The sequence below is a fragment of the Crocodylus porosus genome, unplaced genomic scaffold, assembly GCF_001723895.1.
Source record: "Crocodylus porosus isolate Cpor-Errol unplaced genomic scaffold, CroPor_comp1, whole genome shotgun sequence".
Classification (NCBI taxonomy): Eukaryota; Metazoa; Chordata; order Crocodylia; family Crocodylidae; genus Crocodylus; species Crocodylus porosus.
The window spans coordinates 41871511-41896962 of record NW_017728906.1 but is presented as its reverse complement, the minus strand read 5'-3'; the positions used below and the strand labels follow the sequence as shown (position 1 = coordinate 41896962).

General features: G+C 45.2%; 1 protein-coding gene across 3 annotated transcripts in view; it reads right to left on the bottom strand.

Annotated features, from left to right (window-relative positions):
• LOC109305835 (interferon-induced GTP-binding protein Mx1-like) overlaps positions 1-24900 on the bottom strand; it is a 40273-nt gene extending 15373 nt beyond the window's left edge. Inside the window, exons 1-7 of one of the 3 annotated variants that reach the window (XM_019528968.1) lie at positions 24686-24900; positions 18625-18725; positions 11685-12238; positions 8865-9057; positions 6743-6880; positions 3830-3984; positions 873-1011 (exon numbers count right to left, since the gene is read on the bottom strand). In XM_019528968.1, coding sequence (XP_019384513.1) covers positions 873-1011; positions 3830-3984; positions 6743-6880; positions 8865-9057; positions 11685-12188 — 1129 coding nt within the window. In that variant the 5' untranslated portion in view covers positions 12189-12238; positions 18625-18725; positions 24686-24900. The remainder of the gene's footprint in view (positions 1-872; positions 1012-3829; positions 3985-6742; positions 6881-8864; positions 9058-11684; positions 12239-18624; positions 18726-24685) is intronic. The other 2 variants (XM_019528967.1, XM_019528969.1) reach the window with 2 other exon arrangements.
• Positions 24901-25452: the final 552 nt, after the last annotated feature.

Below are 25452 nucleotides of genomic sequence, written 5' to 3'. Positions count from 1 at the left end.
GCGAAACGCCTGGGATGTTGCAGGCAGACCTCCCTAATGAGAAAGTCCTGCTGGGGCCTGGCCATACCCGCCTCAGATCAACTTTGAGCAAGGGATTTCATAGACATTAGGGCTGGAAGGGACCTTGGGAGATCATCGAGTCCAGCCCCCTGCCCAAAGGGCAGGAAGGGAGGGCTGTTCTAGTGCTCCCAGACTTTTAGCCTGAGCCACTGTAGGCATATGCCTGAATTTTCCCAGAGAGAATGTCTGTCCAATTTCCAGTTGGCTCAGGCTAGCCAGGTTAGACTAACCTGCAAAGGTTGAATCAATTTAGGCTCAGGCTTTTTGAAAGTCTGACCCTAGTCATGAGGATGCTGCACCCAGGAACAGCTGATCCAGAACAGAGAGCTTGTGGGGTCAACCCTGGACTCCAGGTGGTAGTGTTCGGCAATGTCTTGGCTGAGGCACAAGAGTGCTATAGTGTAGGGCTAGTTGGCAGGCAGCCCCCGCGCTGTAACATCCTCATGTCCCAGCCAACCCTGGTACAGTCTATACATGCATTTGAGCACACTAGTACTTATCCCAGGCAGTGCTATCCTACAGTTGAGTTAATTAATTTACTGCACCCTAATATGGGAGCATGTATAGACTGTGACCTTTTTTTGCACAGCTAATTAGTCAAGCCTGCAGTAAAGTGCATGTATGGATGTGCCCAGTAGGGCCCAAGACTGAGCTATCCCTATTAGTGTCCTTCCATCTCTTTGTATGCTGTTTTATATAGGTTATATTTTTATAACCTATTGTGGGCTTGGGCCATGGTGGAAAAAACAATAGAGCTCTATGAAATATAACTTACTTCCTTTTCCAGGTACATTTTTAAACATACGTCTTACCTAGAGTTCTTTCTCCAAGAGGGTCCACCTCTTGAGCCATTTTCAGTGCCTCGGTTGTTGCAATATCCACATTACTGGGTACCACCACCAGGTTTATTGTCTCTTGTTTAGTAATGATTCTTTTAATTAGCTTTTTAATCTGCAGTTTAGTGTGGAAAGAAAAAGATGTATTAAGGCTTATGTTATCAAATAGCATGGACCAGTTTTCAATTAAAGTGAGGTACCTCACCATTATGAAATACTTCGCGGAAGTGGGTACAGACATTTCTGCAGATGAATTCAGTCTCTTACCTAAAGATAATTTAACTGTTCAAGGTATACAACTGCAGGCATTTTTTCGTTCATTGTTTCAATGGAGACAGGAGACAAACCTCTCCTACAACCTGGCTAGATTTAAAAGGATCTGCTCTGTGAAACTGTCTGAAAATAAACCAGCTCACATACACAACATAGTTGAACGGGGTAGGAAACCTTTTCCAGCTGTGGGCTAGAATGACCCTCCCTCGATCAAAGACAGGCAGGAGGCGGGCATTAGGATACTGCTCTGTCTGCCAAATGTCTCCCTGGCTGCTCAGGGAAAGCACCTGCAGCGGATACATCTCTTCTGATCTACACAGGGAGAGCTCCTGAAGCTGACATTCATACTCATGGTGGCATAAGGAGAGCACCTACGCAAGGTACCCCCTGCTGCTGATGCTCCACCTCTGTGGGCCAGATCCTGCCTGTGGGCCATAGGTTCCCAGCTCCAGTATTTGATGATGACAATATTAGCAACATTTCATTCCATCAGTGGCCATGGTGTGGGAAACCCAGATTTTGTTGTCAAAGTGCATGTTAGAATAGAAAAATGAAGTTAGAGTATACTGACACACCAGCATCAAGCTAAATGCAGAGCTACATGATTGGTCTTGATTCGGTATCCATCAAAAGAAAGCAAAGCATTGTTTCTGTGCAGTAAAGTAAGATTTGAGAAATAAACTTACGTTGTATTTGGCTGGTTTTGTTTCTCTGTATAAACCCCCAAATCAATAAGGTTTTTCATGATTTTGGGTGTGTTGCTAAAGGTTTGCATAGATCTACTTTTATTGAATTAAATTAACAGCTTACTTTGAGTTTTGAAATGTCTTTCCCATTTCATTTCAATCATATTTTCTGTCGTCTTCCTAAGTTAAGATACTTTCTATGTTTTCTATTTTTTTGTCTAGAAAATATACCCAGTTCAGGACAATATCAAACCAACCACTTGATTGTGATATTGCCCTAGCAATATTTACAGTAACTTTATTATAAAGGAGAATGACTGCTGCCCTGCATTCTGGCTGAATAAGAAAGACCACTTGGTGCTGTTACAATACTTACCCCAAAACCTCTCATTCATAAAGATTTACTGAACTTTATCTGCTCTCATTCCAATTTACTATTTAGATGTTCCTTGGGGGAAGAGAATATATACCATCCTTTAGCTCCTATTCATGCTAAAGTTACACTGAGTTAGCCTTAAGCTTCCAGTCTTCTCACTTGCATTACAGAAATTAGCTTCTGTTACCTTATTAAAAAAGGGGGTCTCTCTCACTTCTTTGTACATTATCCTTTTAACTTCAGAAAATGTTTTAACAGAAATAAAAAAGCCCAGCAGAAATAGTGGGTCATATTTTGCTCCCATTTATACTATTGTGACTTCACAATGACCCTCTGAAGTCAGATTTTGATCTGTTATTTTATGAAGCACTGAGAAATCATTGAACCTGTAATGGAGCCAAGGACGATCTGGCTGCTTGGAGCCCAGCCAGTGGCCAGAACGTGGCTTTGGATGATCAGGCTCTGGTTTCTGGCAGTGCATGTTGCTGCCATTGGCACCACTTTGATTCTTTTAGCAGGCTTTTTTGGTATCAGGATTGCCTGGCATAAACCGCCCCCCTCACACGGTGCTGCTAAGCAGCAGTGAATGCTTGCATGTGCACCATGTTAAGTTTGCAGTGCCTCAGACTGCTCTGAGGTGCTCATGGGAATGTGCCCAATTTGCCTTTTTTTGTTCCACAGCTGAGGATGATAATGTGTATTAATATGATAGAAAGAGGTTTCCTTAGTTGTGAGCCATCCTTTTACACAATGATCTCTATAGGGCCAGCACATATTTCATTTTAGGCCTATATCTGTACAGCAGACTTTAGCATAGTGTACCCAAGCTTACTTTAAACCATCTGGGCTAGGTACCAGAAGTGGGGTAAAAGAGCTCCACACTTTCCAGAGGCATAATCGGCCAGGACTATGGCCTAGACAATCCCACTCTTCTCTTCCCCTTGCACCTTTCAGCTTCCTGGCTCTGGTGGCACTGGCAGCAGGGAGGGGAAAAGAGATGACAGCATTGCAAGAACAAGCAGCTGGAATCCAGTGCTGCTAAGAGGTGTCACCTCTTTTTTTTTTTTTTTTTTTTGCTGCAGATATGCACACACAACAGCTAAAAAAAGAAAAGCTTTGGCAGAAAAAAAATATGAAGCAACATCTCCCCCACCACAGTAGAACCTACATTCCCCAGCATGACTTTAAAATGACATGTTCCTCCACCACTGCTGGCACCATGACCTTTCTGGTAGGATCTGGAGCCAAGTGGGGGAACAGGAAAGACAAGTGTCCCCCATTCCATTCTGGCACATCCTGCTCTTGGCCCAGGGATCATGATCTGCTTACCCACCCATCCTTATGCTACTGATAATTAGATAATTACTAATAATACACTCATAATTAGACTGCTTGGTATCTGGGATAGCATGGGCATCTCTGCAGTACACTGCTGTGTACAGTATTGATCAGAGCATTTCCTTTCTCAGCAACTGTCTTGTGTATTCTCTCACTCTTTCATGAAGTTTGTGATGAATTAGCTGTGCCCTATAGCATGGTGTGCATGGGATCTCTACTGCTGCAACTTTTTTCCAGAAAGGAAGGTGCAAATGCTTTACCTGTTCTCCAATGTCTTCTGGCTGATTCCCCACAGCCACTCTTGCAATCCCTGGTAAGTCAATCAGGGTCAAATCTGGAACACCTCGGGAGCTGATTTCCAGGGAAATTAATTCATGGCTAATGCCCACTCCTTCACCAGCCATTGCATCCTGGGCTACAATGGAGGAAAGAGCAAGGCAATGAAAGCAGAGTTTAGAAACTTAGAATTTTAAATGAACGTAATGGATTTGGAGAACATGAGTTGCTCCCATGTTTCCTTTTAAGAAAGCTTTTGGGGGCTAAAAGATCTGAAGATCTACTCATGAAAAATGCTATGGAAATTACTGGTTCATGGTTAATGTCCTTCAGAGGATGTGGGGACTTGATAATTACTGAGAAATGTGCTTTCTGAGAAATCTCCACATACCCAAAGAAGATTTATGGAGGCAGATAATATGATGCAATAATAGTGAGCTAATGAAATATTTAGTTGTTATACAATTGTTTCCACATTCAACTACGTCTGCAACAATTAAAGGCAGAACCAAGAACAGCATGTAGGAATATCAATTCTCAGGGTTTTGCGTTACCCATTAGATCACATTGTCCAAGCTGAACAGGTCAAAGAAATGCATACATACATAATTAGTCTGTTATTTCTGCCTGACCATATTGTCAGATAATAGTGCGAGGCTAGTGTTCTATGGTATCAAAGTAAATAATGTCTCACAAGAAACTTTTATAGCCGTAATTTGCTTATTTGACATGGATGTGATTTACTTGATTACCAAATTTTTAATTAGTTCTTGAAAACCTCAAAGCACATACAAATAAACCAGAACTGGATAAAGTTATGACCATTAATAATGCATGCAACTATAAAAACTAAGTCAGTAGGGACAATCAAGTCATAAGCTTCCAGGGACAAACAGATTATCATTAGGGCAGGAGAGATGTTTTCCTCGTTCTTCTAGCAACCCATGGGGCTTTCAAGGGGGAAGCTGAACAGATCTCTGACCAATGTTGAGACCAGTGGGGACCAACCTTTTTGGCTGGCCTGCCACAAATTAGCCCTGCACCCTTCCTGAATGCCACTCCAGTCTAATACCACACCCTTACCTGATCTGCTGCTCATCTTTTTGCTCCCTGCTCTGTGCTTCCTAACCAAGATGCTGCTCTGCTTTCTTCTCCCTGTCCTATGTGCCATTGTGTTGCCTGTCCACTGCCTCAATCTGCAGACAGAGGCTTCCCATGCAACTTGTGGCACCCATGATACAGGTTGACTCCCCATGGCTTGACAGTTGGAGTACTTTGCTGGGAAACAGGATACCCTGAGTGAAAGGGCCTGGAACTCAGGTCTCCCAGTCCCTGAGCAAGTAGTGACCAGCTTAGTGGGCTGCAAGGAAGGAGTCTATTCTGACAGGTACACATACAGAGCAATCCCTATTTGTCACAAGTAGAAACAGAATCCAAATGGTGCAGAAGTGTCAAAAATTGCCACCACACAGTGGCAAGAGTCACTTGGGTGCATAAAGATGAAACAGTCTGTAGTATCTTCTATAAGCCACGCCTCTCATGCAAGCTAAGGGCTCCTTCCATTTCATTACACAAATGGCTTTTACCCTTTCCTGCTTCAGGGAATTCATGAGTCTATCCTCAATTTTTCCTCTGACAGTTTCTGGGTGCTTCTACCAGGTCCCTTGTGCTATTGCCTCTTGATGCATGTCCATCTTCACCATTACTCCTTTTTGGGATGCTATGTCATTTATTTTTGCGCCATGACAGCATGTTAAGCTCAATGGCCAGGTATAGACATTACACTTTTACCAGTATACAAGTGACTGGAAACCAGTCTATGCCCATAACAGAACACAAGTCTGGTGCACGTAGACTGGTTAAAAATGGTGGAAGCCAGTTTAAGATTTGTGCTCCCCACGCCCTCCCAACAAGGGTGAATGCATGTTCTGTTCACTACTGATCTGCACTATGCTGCTTACAGAAAACCATGTTTTGAATGCCTGTACCTAGCCTTTAGGGAGGACAAGTAGGGTTACTCAGAAGCCATTAAGATGTGTTTGAAATATAGACAGACACATGCAGAATTGTTGGAAAATGTGGCATGTTAAAATAATAGCTGGGACTCCATGTGTCCTGCATTTATCCCTTTCAGTTTTTCTTACCTAGTTCAAAAACATGAAGGTCTTGAACTTTCCCTGAAATTTTGGAATTGATCAGATGAGGCATTAAACAGTTACTGCATTACAGCCAAACCTCCAGAGAAATGCCATCCAGGTGCGTGCCTACTGTAAGCAGATATGACAAACCCTGGTGGAACTTCACTGAGGTCAAGAATGGCAAATATGTCACTTTTATTACTCCATGTTACTATTTCTTAACAATGTAGATGATATATAACAACATACAATACAATACAGTATTATTTTTCTGCTTTTATTATTATTTGGCCCCATGTTCTCGGCATTTTTTACGGTTATGATGTGTGTGTTAATTTGGGAAATATTGTTCTGCATATTGAAAGAAGAAAATGATGGAAAGGTGAGAATCTGACAGAAGTTCTGTGGCGCTGTGTGGCGCTTATCATTTACAGGCAACCCCTGCTTAGCACTCTTAATTGGTTCCTGAAAAACTGAGCATTAAGCAAAATGAGTGTTAAGTGAAACCAAAAGTATTTGACGACCCAAGATGGCGACCGCGGTCATTATAACGAAACTTGCTGAGTACTGAGTGAAATCAGGTATCAATTTAAAATGAGTGTTATAGCGAAATAGCATTAAGCAGTGGTTGCCTGTACTATTTTATCTGTTTTTATGGCTTTTTTAATTGTAAGCTGCCTTGAGGCTATTTTTGAGAGGGCAATATAGGAATAAAATAAATAAATACAATGGAATCAGAATGGAATAAACTGAACTTACCCTTTCTTATTTCTTTCTCCACCTGTGCAGGATTCTGGAGTACCTCATGTATATCCCGGTAACTAATTTTCCCTTTCCACCCGTGTTCAGGTGCTGTCTTTTTAAGTTTGAGTACCAAAGGACATCTGGTAACAATGCCTATAACGATTTACAAATTGAGTTACTCTGATCATTCTTGTTGCTTTTAAGATCTAGAGTTTGCCACAAAATATAATCGCTTTTCAAATACACACAGTGCCTAAAGCTTCACAGGTATTCAAAGTTTGCTTCCTGGAACATATGAAACCATATCCTAAATAGCTGCTTTGGCCAGCATAAGTCTCTCAACAACAACAACAGTAGCAGCTTTTAAGTTGATTTCACTCCATAAAATCACTTTTGCTTTAACCCTGTGTGCTGCAGTGGCACATGCACTCCCCAGTAACAGTTCAACTTAAGATATGCCAGACCATGGTGAAAACATGAAGAGGGAAAAGTGCAATGGACTTTCTAATTAGTTGGTCCAAATTTCAAATCCTTCTCCAGCTGTGATGAAAATACCCCTTCAGTTACAGCCATGAAAAACTGAATTCAAAGCCATGTCTTCTGACATGTTTGCATAAATGGGGGATGTTTAAAAAGCATATGTTATCAGAAAATGTGTGCGTGTCCACACATTTAGGAGCCAGTCCACACATTTAGGAGCCAAATAGGAGCCAGTCTGAGATTGCGGTGGTTTCTGTAGTTCTTCTAGGAATGTCATTAATACTTTTGCATGTGTAGGTGGGCAGCCTAGTTGGAACCACTCTTTAAAAATCACTGCTGAGCTACAGTATCAGTGCCTTTTATAAACTTCAGGGATCTAAATGAATAATTTTCTCGAACTTAGGACATGTTTTTCCCTAAAAATATTTACTGATGCATGCAAATCTAACATAATGATAAAACAAAAACTGGATGTGATGTGAAAACTTGACAAAACTTAACATCTATTACTGATTCAGACATTTTTGCGTTAGCAGTGAATAAGCAGATAGCATTATGTTATGCAGAGAGGGAAGACTGGTATCTGTATGAGCTCCAAACACTCTCCTTTACCATGGAGAGCAACTTTATATTTTTCTCATTTGACTGAGAAGAAGTGACTTTAAATGAGTGTGTGATAGCAAGTCAAACTAGTCATAAACTTTCTGATGGCAAAGTTTTTTTGGGGGATACCTTGAGTTATGAATCTAAAATGCACTTCCAGTTTTCCAAATCTCAGCTCTTTATCTGATAAAGGACAGACTGCAACCTCTGCAAACTTGAGAGATTTCAGAGATGAAAAAGCATAATCATAGGCAGAAGAAGAAAATATGATTGGGGGGGGGTGGGGCTGAGCATGTGTGCACCCCAGAAGGCAAGTCTATTGTGGGGAAGGGGTGGGGGGGGTCCCCACGGTGAGGGAGGGAGCGGTGCTGAGGTGAATGGAGCCCCAGGGCCAGGGCAGATTGTGGGATGCTCTGGGCCCAGGCGGCTTGTCCAGGGGTGCGGGTTCACCCTGCTCCCTTGCCTGAGGCAGGCACAGGGAGCACATACCCCCGATCTGTGTGAGGCACACAGGCAGCTGCTGCTGAGCGCTGGGCTCTGTCCTTGCTGCCGGTGCCCTGGCAGCCACGCAATACCACATGCCTCCTACCACCGGTGTCATGTGGCTGCTGGGGCACTGGCAGCAGGGGCAGAACCCAGCTCTCTGCCCCATGAGCAGATCGGGGGGCACGTGCTCCTGTGCCTGCCCCGGGGGTGGCGGAAGCCCCTCCCCCCCATGCCCCTGGATGAGCTGCCCAGAATTGGATCATCCCACGCCCTGCACCAAGGCCCTATTCACCCCCCCACACTCTGTGGGGGGTCTCGATTTGCTGCACCCCCATAGCTCTTCCCTCCCCTCCCCTGTGCTCCTTCCCATCCACACATTTATGGATGTGGGATGGTCCAGGCTGGGTAGAGTTTCCAGCTGCCTGCAAGCTCCAGCTGCTCGTCCGTGTGTGCACTCCTGCCCCGGCCACTGCAGCCACCCAAAGCCCACAACTAGGCTGCCTGCATTTGTGGGGGCAAAGCTCCACCCAGCCTTCTACCACCTATGAGCATAAAAGTAAGCACTTACCACTGCCTCTAGGAAGAGCGACCCCAGACAGTGCTTCTAGGACTGAGCTTTTTCCAGAGCTCTGGTCTCCAATTACAGCAATTGCTGGCAAAGGGAGATCTTTTTCTACTCCGAGTGTTCTGAGAGAGTCGATGAGATCAATGCAGGGACGGACCTTCTCCTCATACTGGCCATACAAGCTGTTCTCTGCTTTCTGATAGAATAGTGTGACATTTAATAAGAGCTCACTTCATAAGAGCATAGAAAAACTTAAATGTTTCCATACAAGAACTCATATTGGCGTATAAATAAGTCAAATACATCAACAACAATCTATATTTCATAACATGCTTCAGCTTTTTAATGTTCAAGCTTTCTGAAATACGTTTTACATTATAAAACACAATAAATGCAGCAAATATTAGTTTACTTGCACTAGTGACTGAGGTACACATTATAAGTTGCAGAAAAGCAGGAACACCACACTTATCAATGCACTCTGTCCACTTACTTTGGTAAATGCACATTATTTTGCTTATAATATTTATAAAGCTAATAATCTCCTAGTACATGTACTGCAAGATATGTTGTGAAAATAATGCAGGTCTTAGTAATAAAAATTTGGGGATACTCCCCATGAATGTTTCTGTACAAGTCATTTATGTAACTTATTGTTTCAGGTATCGTGCACAAAGGGTAATAACAAATGAGGACTCAATTTTAATAAACTAAAACTGGCTCCTTAGAAACTATTTAGCATTTCAACTACTGCTTAGGATTCCCAGCTATGTGCAGACAGTCTGACATCTTGTTGTCTTTTCCAAATTTTCTCTCCTTCATCCTATAATCTTCCCTTCAGGATTCAAGTAGGTTCCTGCATTTAGGGCATCCAAGCCATTTTGATAAAACTAAATATTTGATGACTTATCTGGTGAGACAGCTTCATATCTTAACCTAAAATATGGCATGAAGTTGGGAAATAAACTAAATGTTTAATCAGTACCCTGAGCTGAAAACCCTCCATCAGTAAATAAATATTGCTAGGGATCTAATCAAATCACGATTTTGTGGATTTCAAGGAAACTATGAAAGAAGGTGATCTCAGTGAAATCCATGGAAAAACCCCCAAAACTTACTAAACATAAAATGTAAGCTGTCCTCCCAGCCACACAGCCTGGCACTAAAGGGGCTGCTGGCATGAAAGTGAGTAGGCAAGATGCCTGCTGCCCCCGTCTCTTGCCATGGATTGGCTGAGGGCTGCTTATCATGCGGCCCTGCCCCTCTCCACCAATCAGTGATCAGTGGTGAAGCTCTATGATGGACAACCCTCTCCAATCCCTCAGCAGTGGGGAATGGGAGGACCCACAGCCAGGATAAGCCCGTAAAAATGGCAGCCGAGCCTGTGATCTGCCCACAAAATCAGCTGGCCACTGCCTCAAGTTCAGTAGACTCCTTATTGTTGCAAACCTCAATGACAGCCTGTTTATCAAAGGCAGTACTTATCAAAGAAAGACATACTGAACCCTTTTTTCATCTTATTATAACTATTATAATCTAATAAGCAAATACTATTTAACTATGTACTTGTTCCCAAGAGTTTTATTAATTTTGCAGTAGACTTTTCTTATGTTTTGGTTTAAAAAAAATAGGAAATCTTCACAAAAGCTTTTTTTTTAATTTTATTTCTACCATTTTCTGTTGCAATGATTCTTGGCCTTTTTAGGCTCAAGCCCCTTGGAAAATATCTGCTCTTAGCTTTCACTCATTTTACACTTTCACCATAAGAGTACCAAAAAAGAATTGAGCAATTCTGTCGCAAAGTACTCAAAAACTATAGATTCCTATTTGAAATCTCTGGGTTTATCATCTGTAGGTGCTGGCGTACCTAACTGTGCTAATATTGTGTATTATCCTTAAAAGGATGTCGTGGCACTCCAAGATGCCATGGCACCCTGGTTGAGAATTGCTATTTTACTTAATGCATTGAAACTTTATGTAAAAACCCTGTCATGGGATTTCCGTTTCAAGTTTCCTAATGTGAATACTCAATGGCATAAATGCTATAGGGCAAAGCTGCAGTCAGGCTGTGGTCCTCCTGCTTTTTCAGTTCCCATGTTTTACATCTACAAACGAAATGTAGGCAAAGTCACTCCATTCTGTGAATAGGAATGCTTATGCTTAGATTGATGCAGGTACAGAGTACAAGAGAAGTTGACAGAATTTACTCACCCAGGACAAGCATGTGTGCTGATTTCTCCACTACAATCAGAATAGAAGAGAACTGATCTGTGCCTAAAAATACTTTCTTCAGAAATGATACTGGCTGAGTAGTGTAACAATGGGGTGTGAGTGGGACAGTCTCATACCCTGGGGGGCTAGAATGAAGCTAGGCGGTGTCTCACCCTCTTGTCCTCAATCCCCGTTCTCCACCTGCCTTCCTTGCAGTGTCTTGAGTGCCAGCAGTGGGGAAGGCAGAGCAGAGACAATGGTACAATAGTAGCGGCTGATGGTTTGCTGCTACTGGGAGATGTCACCTCATGTTTTTGCTGCTGAAAACTGGCATTTAAATGTTCACCGACATGAGTATTGGGGGCAAGAAAATAAAGTGACATCTCTCTTAGCAGTTGTCCCTATGCCACTGTCACTGCTGTGCCCTTCTTGCCATCAGATCCACTGCAAGGATACAGGCTGGAGAGGGGGAGACAAGGGGCTGCCCTTGGTGCAGTACTGGCCTGTTATACCCCTGCTGGCTCCCAAAAATTTGATCTTGAACCATAGTCTCTGAAGACAAAGTTCAAAGACCATGTCAGTTCACCCTCAAGCACTAGGAATCTGACTTGCCTTGTTCTGTTCTTCATGGTAAGGATACATTACCTTCTGTTGCTTTTGCGCTTCTTGATGATTTTTATCAAGTTCCAGCTGCTGCACTTTATCCATAACATAGTGAATGTTTTCATCTCTCCCTGAGAAGAGTGAGGTTGCTGACAGAGGCAGTGCTGCTTGTTCAGGTTCTTTCAACTTTGGCAGGAACTGTGCTGGCAAAGTTGCTTCTGACTGTGGTACAGGCTGTACATTCAGACCTGGATTTGACCCACCTGGGACTCCAAAGGTTGAGTTTGCTTGGTCTGCACGTGTACAAGGCACATCTGGCAATGCTGAAACTGTCACTGGAATACCTTTCTCTGGCTGTACTGAAAATCCTGTAAATACGGAGTTTGGTGGTATAGCCCCAAAAGAGAATGCAGAGGATGCCTTCATAATTGGCTTGGAACAATTTGAAACTCTCTGCTTTCTTCTTCTTTGCTTGTCAGTTGAAAGCATACAGCAGCTGCGGGACTTCTGCATAAAATTTTCACAAAATAGTAATTGACATCAACAACTCTTCTGTGCAGCTCCTGAAATCATAAATAAATTTGACTGGATTCAGCTTGCAATTGTAACAACAACAGTGAAAGGCAAAACACTCTTGTTAATTAATAAGGCCACTCTACATCTGGTAGAAATTGTCACGGATCTTTTCAGACCCGACCCATGGTCTGTACCAATTTACATTAATTGAGGTACTAGCCCTTTATTTTTGGTGCATTTGTTTGCCAAGTTGTTTAAACAACACTAAATAACAGCAATTGTGTTTTAAAGGGGATTGAAATATTTTCCTTTCCCCCAAAAATTTTCTAGTGTGCCATTTTTTTTTAATGGAAACTGGAAACCAAAAGGCATATTTACATGCGTTTTGGGATGCAGCACTGGGCTGAAAAAATGGCAGTGGGGAGCTCTGAACTAAAGCTCATTGAATGTGTTTTATTTCAAAGCGCCCTGTCACCATTTTTTTCAGCACAGGGACTCATAGGGACACTGATACATGTGACATGGAAGGGTGCTGGAGCGCATCAATTTCTGTGATCTAGCAGACTCGATTAATTGAGTCTGTTCCAACACACTAGATTTCCAGTACATTGGAGCAGGTTCCCCACACAGCTATAGGAGTCCCAAAATTTTGTTTTCAAAAGGCATTTTCAGTATTCCCAAAACATTTTGGAGTAATTCAGCATTGTCTTCCCTTTCCTGCTTCTGGAAAGGGGGCAGATGAAAGGCAGGGCAGGTGGGCACCTTAAAGACAGCATCTGTTGATGTGCAGGGATCCTGGTTTTCTCTGATTAAAAAAAAAATCCCCAATTTTCAGATTTAAAAAACCAACCCAAAATCTGCATTTTTTCATGAAACACCACTGTATATATATTAGCGGCGTTTTATTTTAATCATGGAAAAATGGATTTTGGGTTACTTTTTTAAATCTGAAAACTGGGGATTTTTTTTAATCAGAGAAAACTAGAATTGCTGTTAATGTACCACCCTGCCGTGCCTTCCACCTGACTTCAGACTAACATGGCTAACTGCCTCCTCTACTGCAGTGGAGAGGCGAGTCATCATATTTAACGTCAAATCTGCCATCTTTCATCACCCACTACCAACCAGGTCCTTCTTTTGCCCCTTGAAAAGAAATAACCTTCTTCCACATCTTATTATTTTTAGTGTTTGTTCTTTCATGTCCCACTCTTCCCTCAGTCTGGTAGAAAAAGCATCATTATCACATCAGCACTAAGAGAATCATTGTCTTGAATGATATCTTGTATGAGAACCTGGGGAAGATGAGCTTAGATGGTACAGTGAGGAAACTCATGACTTTGAAACATGGTAGTGTAAGGGCTTTCTTAACACGATATTTGTTTGCATGCGACACGTTCCCCCAAACAGGACATGCATCTTGTTTTTGGAAGGCAGCATGTAGGACACAAGAGGTTTCTAGTCATGGACTAGATCTGGCTTTTTCATGGAGAGGCAAAATGGTTGTCACTTCTCTTTCAGGCAACAAGCAGCATGGGCAGAGTCCACCCTTTGACATACTGATAGCAGTTGTTTAGCTGCTCATCCAAAAGCTACTTTAATTCAGTAGGGGCTGTGAAAGAGTTAACACTGGACTCCACCCCTGCTGCTCGCTAACCCAGAGAAGGGGCTGGCATTTGCAGCACATGCTTCTATGCCAGTGAAGGAAATCAGCTAAGCATTCAAAGATTTCACAGACATTAGGGCTGGAAGGGCCCTTGTGAGATCTCTGGGTCCAGCCCCGCTGCCCAAGGGCCAGGAAGTCAGCTGGGGCCAGATCACCTCAGCAAGATAAGCATCCAGGCATTCCTTCAAGTTACCCAGGATAGGTGCTTGTACCATACATTACATAGTACCCACTGATTTTAGTGCCTGTAAATAATGTTGTGCATCAACACCTCTTTTCATGACCCTGAATAGAAGCCTTGTCACTCTTCTCTACCTATCTTCCTAAGAAAAGGAGCACTGGGTACAAAGTATGAGCTTTATGGAGAGACCTAATGTTTCTCCACTTCAAAATGGGAGGGGAAGCTGCTGTTGCTATGGGGTGGATATTCATTGTTATGATGTAACTCAGGGGTAGGCAACATCTTTTGGCTGGAGTGCCAAAACCCCCCACCCCCAAAGAGTGCCTACCTTGGAAGGTGCCGGAGTGCTGGCATGCCAGAAAAACAAAATGCAGGCAGGGGGTACTTGGCAGGATACCCTGCTTGTGCCCCTTGCCTCCCACCCAAAGCTCTTGCTCCCCACCCTGGGCTTTGTGACTATCAGCAGCTACCCAGAACCTGGGCCAGCTGCAAACATCTGCTGCCACTCGGCCCCGGCCCCGGCCCCAGGGAGGTAGCACATACCAGCAGTACTCCCCTCGCCACTTTTGCAGAGCAGTGTTGGCACCTGGCACAGCAGGGGGCTCAGAAAGCTGCCTGCTCCTAGGTGCCCTGCCACACTTCCCCTGTGTGCACAGAAGCAGCGTGGGCAGCAGTGCAGGGTTGTGCCCCTCGCTGCTGCCCCCGCCTGCAGGGGAAGTGTGGCAGGGCAGCGGAGAGCTGAGAGCAAGCAGCTTTCTGAGCCTCCCGCTGTGCCCTGCTGCACTGGGTTCCAACGCTGCTCTACAGAAGCGGTGAGGGCAGCACAGCGGGGAGCACTGTCGGTATCTCCTGCCTCCCTGGAGCCTGGGGCTGGAGTACAGAGGCAGCAGATGTTTGCAGCTGGCTCAGGTTCTAGGTAGCTGCTGACCCCTGATGTAACCTATCTTGCAATACAAATGAATTAAATCACTGCAACTTTAACCCTGAAAAAAATGCTTGTATCACTGTAGGAGCACACTGGAACAGCTCATACCTCTGTCATTCAGTACTAATATAACTTATGTCCTTCAGAGAAAGGAGCAGTTTTCATACGCTCTCTTTCCTGAATATAATCCAAATTCAATTTTTGTCCAGCCCAATGAAGGCAAAGACTTCCTCCTGCAATACTGTGGTGACTGCTTCCGAACTATGGTCTTTAATCCCTGCACTCTGTGGGTGCATCTACACTAGACATTTACTGCAGAGCTGACTAATTAGCTCAGCAGTAAATATCTTTGTGTCTAAATGTGCACTTCCATCAGGGCACAGGAAACAAACTCCACAGCAGTATTTGTAAATACGACTCCTACCCGCCTGCAGCTTTTTTTTACTCTGCAGCAGCACAAGACCCTGACCACATGGCTGAGGCATGAAGGTGCTTCAGTGTGGGGGCTGTCTGCTGGCTAGCCCTATGCTGAAGCACCCTCATGCTTCAGCCAGTTGCTCTGCAGCACATGGAGACTGGTCAGAGCAGCCCCAGGCTGGCAGGCTGACCACCCCCATGGGCCTCCTGCCAGTGAGGGCTGCTCTGACCTGGCTCAGTGTGCTGTGGGCCAAGCATACCCATAAACCGTGCACCCGGGAGCTTCCTGGAAGCAATAAGGTGTGGAGTTTATTGCTGCACATTAATGGAATGTGTAGACATACCCTCTGTAATCCTTTCTAACTTCTGATGACTGCGAAGCTTAAGTTGAGCTGGGCCTACGCACAGAAGTTAAAATATAAAATATTGATGACATTTGCATAGTGCAGGAGGATGTAAGTTTCCGGCTGGATCTTTTGAAAAGAAATAATAAGGCATCACTTCTAGCTTATCTTACCTATGCTGACACCAGGCTTCTGTGTGTCTGGTATGTGACTGTGTGGAATGTCTATTCTTGATTAATTATTATAGTAAATATCTCTTTGCAATTAACTCATGTTTATGTGTAGGAAAAGATCTGGGTATCAAAACCATATGGGTTTTGATAGGCGTTTCCTCCTGATTTACTTTCGTTTGCCTCAGTGGTTCCCTTGATACTTCAAGGATAACTCCTCAAAACCTTTGTGTTTTTCCCAGTTGTTAATCAATTTCTTGATATGTCCCAAATTAGTAGAAACAGATTATGTGGATACTTTTAGGAGTGTTATGTACAAATTACTACACTTTCCCAGGGATTGCAGGAGGGAACAGCAGAAGAGTAAGCTGAGCACTGACAAACTTTATTGCTTAACTCCTTGGTCTTTTGATAACTACACACTGATCTATTCCTTGGTAACAGGAGGTTAATTCAATCAAAACTGGGACTTTCTGATAACCAGTAATGAACAGTTTGATTAATAGGATTTTCTTGTTAATTACTGCTTGGGTTTCTCACTTAATTTACACAACTACAAAAAAGCTTTGAAGATGCTGAGCTGAAGGGTGCACTTCAAGAAAAGGAAGGAAGTCGCTAACAGGGTACACTTCAAGAATGAGAAATCATTCTGACAAAAACTGCTTCTGCGCCCAGATGATCTTCTGGTTAACAGATCCAAGCCTTAAGAAGCTGACAAAACTGACACCACCTCTTCTCCTGTATTAATGAAATACCACCACTTTTACAGCTAGGTATAGTGGACTTTGTTGTAGGCTTATTTACCAGTGAATAGACGTAGTAAATAAAGCCTTTCTGTCCTCAAATTCAGTCATTCCTTGAATGAGTTTTCATGTCAATCCTTTATACATCTGAATCCAATTTCATAACTTAACATTTCACACAACTGGCATGAAGTGGACTGATGCAGTTCTCTCAACACTGAAAACAATTAGGAACAAAGGATCAAATTGAGTTAAGTGGGGGAGAGGGGTTACAGCTCAGCAGGTGACTTGCTCTAACTGTTCCTCTGCCTATAAGAATAAAAGATTCTCTGGAGCAAAGTAGCCTGAATGGTAGAGGGCTAAATTACCTCTGTTTAGCTTTCATCTGCTGTGGGCTAGAAGCAAAGATTTACGTGGGTAATTTCTTTCACTGGACCAGCCACATGGTTGGGGCATATTTGGGAAGAGTTACCAAACACAAGCTGCTTTATAGCAAGTCCCTGCACCTTGTTCTGACTGAAATGTGATCCTTTGTGGTAGCCAGGCTGAAATGCTAATCCCCCTGCCAATCAGGACTCACAGCAGAGATACCATCTTTTATTAGAACAAGATTTTTGCAAAATAATTTCTTTAATTAATTTTTTTGCACAAATCTTGTTGGTCTAATAGAAGATATCATCTCTACTACGGGTCCTGATTGCCTCTTCTTCTCGACCAATATAGCTACAACATTCACCTTCTGAGCAGTGCTGTAATTTAGAGCACTTTTTTATAGCAGTATAAAGTTGCTGTGCTCTTAAACATGAAAGAAGGGCAAGTTTGGTTGAGGTGTGGTCTCTAAGCCTCCTTGCACTTTTCTGGATAGGTGGCAAGAGGCACTCCACAGCCTCCTGGGGCTTCTCCACCAGGCAGAAATTTGACTAGCGTACAGAAGTTATTAACAACCTACAGTGCTTTAAAAGTGCTGTAAAATCCAGTGTTTCAAATTTAATACCTCATTTAAGAAGGGTTAATTTAAAGCACTGCACCCATTTTAAAGTGCTGTAAAGCCATGTGCTTTTGTTAAGCCATGGTGATAAAGCACTTTAAATGGCAAAAAAGCAACTTCTGTAGACATCCATGTAGCCTGAATGGTAGAGGGCTAAATTACCTCTGTTTAGCTTTTACTTGCTGTAAGGCAAGGATTTCTATGGGCAATTTCTTTCATTGGACAGACTGAATGGATAAGATAGGCGTAGGAAGAGTTAATAAAGATCAGTCCCTGCCCCTTGTTCTAACTGAAATTTGATCCTTTGTGGTAGCCAGGTTGAGATGCTAATCCCCTTAGCATACACATCCTCATACTGAACATTCACCTGCACCTCCAGTAAGAGGAAGCAATGACTACACTCTGGTCTCTCTATGTGAGGGTTGCGTTCCAAAAAAGCCTCGCATAAAGCAAATCTATTATTACATGCAATGAATAGGGATACATACCAGCTTGCTTTTTCACTTCATGGCTGGCTCAGGAGGGGGGTTAGGAGATGCGCTAGAAAGTTGGTTAGATGACATTTCACTAAATTCAATAATAAAGCCAAATAGATGCACCACAATAGGAGTGCAAGTAGCACAGCACTGCACAGCACAGCACAGCACAATGGATGATATGAGACTGAGGCAAGTGCGTGATGGCATTGCATGCCCGCCTCACTCACCCTCCTACAATGTTTCACTTTGCTGGCACAAAGCGAGTTTGTGACATAAATAAGGATGTCGCATATAAACAAATTTGCATAAAGAGAGACCCGAGTGTATATCGAATTACAAGGCGGGAGGCTGGAAGAGATACTGATAGTTTGTATTCCAGGCACAAAGACAAATCCTTTGCCTGGTAACAATGTTACATCACTCTCTTATTTCAGACTCCCATGCAGTGTCTACTTTTTATGCACATATAAGTAGCAAAAAGGATAAATTTCAATTACATTCATACAGACTTTTAAATAATTACCTTAAAAAGGAGAAAGAGAAACTCTTACCTGTCTGATGCTTTGGACCAAGGGAAAACTGCTTTCTAATAGCTGTTTCTTCCTTTTAGTTGCTAGACTCCACCTATAGTTGATGACCAGAAGCAGAAGAAATGAAACCATAGAAGTGACTGCACAAAATATACTGGGTTTCTTTTCCTGCACCTGGCTTGCAACCACATTCACTACTATTCTTAAAATGTAACAAGGGGAAATGAAACTAAACCTATTTCTTAAAATATAACCAGGGAAAATGAAACTAATACAAGAGCAAGCTGTAAACTGGAAGTCACTGTATTTACTCAAATAAAAAAGGACCCTAATTATATGACAATGTCCCCAATAATTAGATTTTGTATATAGAAAAATTATACATTTGTTATAATTTTTTAGATATAGAATTGAATTATTGGAGGTTCACTTTGAATTTGTCCCCCTCCTACTGCTACATCAGGGAAAACAAATATAGGGGGTCAGGTAGCCCCTATGCTCTTTACTTCACCCCAACTCCCCACCCAACAACTTTCCCATTTCCTTACTGTCAGACCCTGCTTACCCTAAGCATGTAGAAGCGATGAGCAAATTTGAAAACAATAACCTTGAAATTATACATAGCTGCAGTAAACTGTATATACTACCCATGCATTTAGTTCTTCCAAAGTTGATGCACGTTACCTTTTTTGTTGTTGTTGAAACTGCTGCAAGTTTTAGCACAGGTACTCAATAACACACATTTGCCATCTACTTATATGTCATACAAACTTTTTTTTTTTAATTTTGTACCTTGGGCCAAATCAGTTCTGAATTCTATTGACTCAGCAGAGCTTAATCATTCAAGTCTGAGTGGTGCCACCATGGGCAAATAGCCAACCATGGTGGCATGCTGTGAGCCAACCATATGGCACACTGGCAAGGGTGGGGGGCAGCAGCTTGGGACTGAGGGGAACCAGCAGGGCTGGGGAGGTGGGAGCTGTGTGTTGGGAGTGAGGGGCACCAACAGGGACGGGGGGAGGTGGAGGGCTGTGGGTCAGGAGTAAGGGGCACTGGGGCTTGGGAGTGCGACATTACAGCATGGGCAGGACACTAGCGTATCAGGGCTGCTCACTGCAAAAAAGTAGCGGGGAGGGGGGAAAACAGCCACAAGTGGACCCACGTCTGGGCGAGCAGAGGGGGCAGGGGGACCCCTCTTCTCATTTTCCATGAGAAAAAAACCAAAAATCAAACACGAAAATAGGGGGCTATTTAGAATTAATTTTATTATAAATGACTGAGGCACTGGTAGGCTTCCAAATTGTTTTAAAATTGTAAATAGCTCAATTAAAAAAATGTGTTTACCTGATACCTATATACAGTGGCATTTCATTTAAATCACAGAAAAACACAGATTTGGGGGTTTATCAGAACATTTCAGATTTTGTAACAGACAAACTAGGATCATTCAGGCCCCAGCTCCAGTAAGAGATGCACGGGTGGAAGCCAGTTGCACCACTGAGCCCAGGGACCCTCAGGACCCCCGACAAGCCCCAGCCTACCCAAAGGTAAGCAGGGGCCTGTGGTGGGAGGGATGTAGCCCAGCTGTGGGGCAGCTGAGTGGAGCTGAGGAGGGTCATGCCCTCCTCCCCGGCTCCCACTTGGCCTAGCCCTGCAAGGAGCCACGCAGCCAGAGCGTCACGAACAGGACGTGCAAACAGGCAGTCTTTTGGGTCGGTGAAGTAGTTTCGTGTGGGAGTTTGTGTAGCAGGGTGAAAAGGAGGGCCCAAGGCCCTGCCAGTGAGCCCTTGGGAAGGTAGTCCCATCAGTAGTTGGGCTACCAGTGACACAATGCGGATGGACACACGCCGCACCCCAAGGGTCCCCTCGGAGTCTGAGGCCTCCACCCGGACAGAACCCATGGTTCCAGGCTCCACGTACACAGAGCCTCTGGCTCTCGGCTGCGGGGGCTGCCTGGCACATATCCAGGCACATGGGACCGGGAGCATGGCCACCTGCCCTTGTGAGATTTGCTTCTCTTTGGAGTCTCTGGGGTGCCAGACGGAGGAGCTCCAGGCTGCAGTCCAGAGACCATGTGCCATCAGGGATGGCCAGCAGGAGAGTCTCCTACTGCCAGGCCCTTCACCCTCTGGAGGTGGAGGGTAGACCAAGGTCACTTTCCAGGACAAGGGAGGACTCGAGGATCTTCGATACTGTCCAGCCAGGGGGTTGGACCAAGGTGGTCAACGGCACCAGGGCCTGCTGCACCAGGGTCCCCTCCTCTCTGGAGCTTTGCAACAGGCACAAACATCTTGCACCCCCAGCAGAGCCTGCAGAGCTGCCAGCTCCTGCAGGCAATGCAGGCTCACTCACAGCTACTGTCCCTGTTCTCACTAAGGCCACTCGTAGACTGGTTGTCATGGGAGACCCCTTCCTGAGGGGGACTGAGGGCACGATCTGCTGCCCCGACCCTTTAGCCTGGGAGGTCTGCTGCTTCCCGGTAGCCGAGAGAATCCTAAAACTCATCTGGCCTACTGACCACTACCCTAGGCTCCTTATCAACATGGGCACAAATGACATGGCTCGGAGCAATCCCAGCCAGGTCATGAGGCACTACAGGGCTTTGGGAGCGGGGCTTAAGGTACTGAAGGCACAGGTAGTGTTTTCCTCAATTCTTCCCATCTCGTGCTATGGGCAGAGGAGGGAGAGGAGGATCAAGGAAGTTAACCAAAGACTGCGGAGCTGGTGTCATCGGGAAGGCTTCGGCTTCCACAATCACAGTCTGCTCTTTGGTGAGAGAGGCAGTGAGCTGCTGGAAAGGGATGGCCTCCACCTCACTGCACTGGGGAGGAGGCTGTTGTCAGCCAGACTGGCTGACCTGCTCCACCAGGCTTTAAACTAAGCACACTGGGGGATGGGGAGGACTACTGCCACAGCACGCCCACTGGGCATCTTTTGCAAATCCAGCAGGCTGAGGCACTCAAGGGAACCCACCCCTACCCCAGCCCCAGAGCAATCCATAAGGAAGGCAAGGGACCCCAGTGGGACACATACGTGTCTACACCAATGCCAGGAGCTTGGGGAATAAACATGAGGAAATGGTCCTCCTGCTAAACAAGAATGACTATGATGTCACAGGGATACCAGAGACCTGGTGGGACTCCACCTATGACTGGGCCACAGGTATACCTTGTACAGGTCAGACTGCATAGACACAAGGGGTGGGGGTGTAGCTCTCTCCGTCAAGGAAAGCTACATGTCTCTGCAAGCCAACACTAGCACCCAGGGTGGATGACCGGAGACTCTCTGGGTTAAAATCCATGGTTAATGTAAAATCCATGGTGGGAGTCTACTATAGACCTCCTAGCCAGGATCAAGAGCTCAACCAAGAATTTGCCAAGCAACCGGCTGATGCTGCCGGCTCTCGGTACACAGTTGTCATGGAAGACTTCAACTACCTAGACATCTCGTGGGAAGAGCACTCCAAACGATTGCAAAGCTTCCTCATGAGATCTATCTGACTCAAGAAGTCTATGGGCTGATGAGAGGCAAAGCACTGCTTGACCTGGTACTAACAACGGGGGATGACTTAATCAGTGATCTAACGATCGAAGGGAAGCTGGGAGACCATGACCATGAGCTGATCCCCTTCACCCTCCGCGGTAAGGCTGGCAAGTCAGTCAGCAATGCAAAAGTCCTCGATTTCAGGAAAGCTGACTTTGACAAGCTAAGGAGGCTTGTTGGCGAGGCCCTAAGGGACCACAATCTGAAGGGGAGGGGAGTTCAGGATGAGTGGTTGCACCTCAAGGGAGTGATCCTGGAAGCACAAGCAATGTCTACCCCATCTCAGAGGAAAGGCAGGAAAGGGCACAGCAGCCCCCTTGGCTCTGCAGGGAACTAGTGGACCTCCTGTGTCTAAAAGAAAGACCTATAAAGGATGGAAGACTGGATCCACCTCAAAGGAGGAATATTCTGCACTGGTCTGAACCTGTAGGGAGTGAACCAGGAAGCCAAGGCTGTGACTGAACTCCAACTGGCTACAAGTTCTTTTTTAGATATGTGGGGAGCCAGAGGAAAAGCAAGGGTAACACTGGACCTCTGCTAAACCATATGGGACAACTGATGCCCAGGAAAAAGCCAAGTTGCTAAATGGGTATTTTGTGTTGGTTTTTTACCACCCCCAGTATGGGACCACCAGGGTGAGGGAGAATTGTTACCCTTCATCAATGTAGTTCATCAATGACACCAAACTTTGGGGTAAAGCATCCACACCTGAGGACAGGACAGTGATCCAGGCCGACCTTAACAGGCTCAGAAAATATGTGCATGAAAACCTGATGGCTTTCAACACTGAAAAATGCAAGGTGCTCCACCTTGGGAAGAAAAACCTGCAGCATGCTCATAGGCTTGGCAGTGCCATACTTGCTAGCACCATGGCCAAAAGGGACTTGGGGGTCATGATTGACCAGAAGATGAATATAAGCTACCAATGTGAAGCTGCAGCTGGTAAAGTGAGCAAAACTCTGGCTTGCATCCATAGAGGCTTCTCTAGCAAATCCCAGGATGTCATCCTCTCACTGTACTCGGTCTTGGTGAGGCCGCAGCTGGAGTACTGCATCCAGCTCTGGGCTCCACGATTTAAAGATGTGGATAAGCTTGAGAGAGTCCAGAGGAGAGCCACATGCATTATCAGAGGGCAGGAGAATAGACCTTAGGATGAGAGGCTGAGAGCCTCTTTTCAGCCTGGAGAAGCACCAGCTCAGGGGGGGGAACTTGTGGCTGCCTATAAGTATATAAGGGGTGTACATCAGGATCTGGGGTAATGCCTGTTCACCAGAGAGCGCCCTAAGGGATGACAAGGTCAAATGGTCACAAATTCTTCCAAGACCGTTTCAGGCTAGACATAAGGAAGAACTTCTTTGCTGTCTGAGCCCCACAAGGCCTGGAACAGACTGTCGCCATAGGTGGTACAAGCACCTACTCCGGACCCCTTTAAGAGACGTTTGGATGTTTATCTTATCTTGCTGGGATCCTTTGACCCCAGCTGACTTCCTTCCTGCCTCTGGCTGGCTGGACTCAACAATCTTCTGAGGTCCCTTCCAGCCGTAATGTCTATCAAATCATGGGTCACCAGATTCCTTCAGGAAGTTCTAGCGTGCTTAGGGTACCTGGAGTCCCACTGGCCTGAGGGGCCATTACTTCCAGATGCCTTTGCTGTTGTAGAGTTGATTGCTCCCATCACAGGTTGACAATGCCCAGGGGTGCCCAGCCCACCAGTGGCCCCTTATTTCTGCTACTGTGAGTTGCAGTTGTCCTGGCCCTAAAACACAATGATAATTAGCAGTTCTATCCACTCCCCAAGTTCTCTGGTTAAGCCATATCCCAAAACAAAGATATACACAGCTAGGGTGACTACATGGGACAATATGAAATCTGGGACACTGCTCCCCTCTATCCCAGCTGTTGCAGGCAGAGGTGGGGGCAGGGTATCACTGGAATTACTATTCAGACAGCAAAGGAGTCAATGGCCCATTAATGACCTGTTGTTAACAGTCCCCTTTGCAAAAGTCATTCAACTAATCAAGCAAACCTGTTAGGGCAATTCTGCTAGGGCAGCAGTTCCCAAACTCTGGGAGGCCAAATGCCACCAATCTGAAATGACACAGCCTTAAGTACCACCAGCAAATTTTTCATACGCATAGGTAACAGACTATGCATTAAAACGACATGATCTACTCAGGTCCCTTCCGACCCTGAAAACTATGAAACATCAAAACAAGTAGTAATCATAAAACACTGTTTTATCAGCTATGGTAGCCATATAAACCAGCTGTAGATTGGAATAGAGGTAGTGCAAACCAGAGGCAGGCAACATTTTTGGGCAGAGTACTGAAAAAAATCCGCAAGGTGCTGCAGCGTGGCGACACCAGACAAAACTGGGGTGAAGGGTACACGGCAGGACACAGTGCATATTCATACAATTAAGAACCATAAATGTTGCTCTTTTTAATAGTAAATACCAGGGTTTCTAAATATTCTAAGCCTGGGGACAATCAATAAAACTTCACGTACCACCTGTGCTCCTGGGCCTTCTTTTTTGGTTAAGCGTGTTGTGATGGTGGGGAAGAGAGGACGAGCTGAGAGAGAGCTAGGAAGAGAGAGGAGAAGGAAGGCAGCCGCAGGAGGCGCCGCGGGCGGGGAGCGGGGGCTGTGCCAGGGCTCCGCAGGCTCGGGCCGCAGCGGGGGCGCTCAGCAGCACTGGAGGCAAGGCAAGGCGAGGTGAGGTGAGGTGAGGCCGGGCCGCTCCTCGGCGTTGGGCGCAGCCGCCTAGCCGGGGCGGGACGCCACGTGCGTGCAGCGCCGGGTGGAGGCACTGGGGCACGCGCGTGGCGTCCGCGCAGCTCCGGAAGCAGCGCCCTCCAGATGAGACATCCGGGGTGTGCGGTTCGCCTGTCCGCAGCAGTCCCTACAGCGATAACAAGCGCGTAAATGGATACAACATAACACGTGCTTTCCAATGAAGCCCCGAGTGGTATCAGTACAAAAGAAGACAACTGCGACCCGCTGCGAAAAGAGAATCCCGCTTGCGACAGTCCCTACGAGAGCAGAGGGCCGGGAACTCGGGCATGATCGCGGCTTTAAGGTATTGCAAGGCTTTGATTTATAAGTGTTGGTACACCGGCATCTTGGCATTGCGCTGATGAGAGCCCCTGGTCCCCAGCTTGCTAAAACAAACTGGGAATATTTCTGATAGTTACGAGAGAGAAGCTGAGACAATTCCTGCCGAAATTTATTCACAAATTTTATCTAGGTACTCCAAGACCAACTGAATAGTTCACACA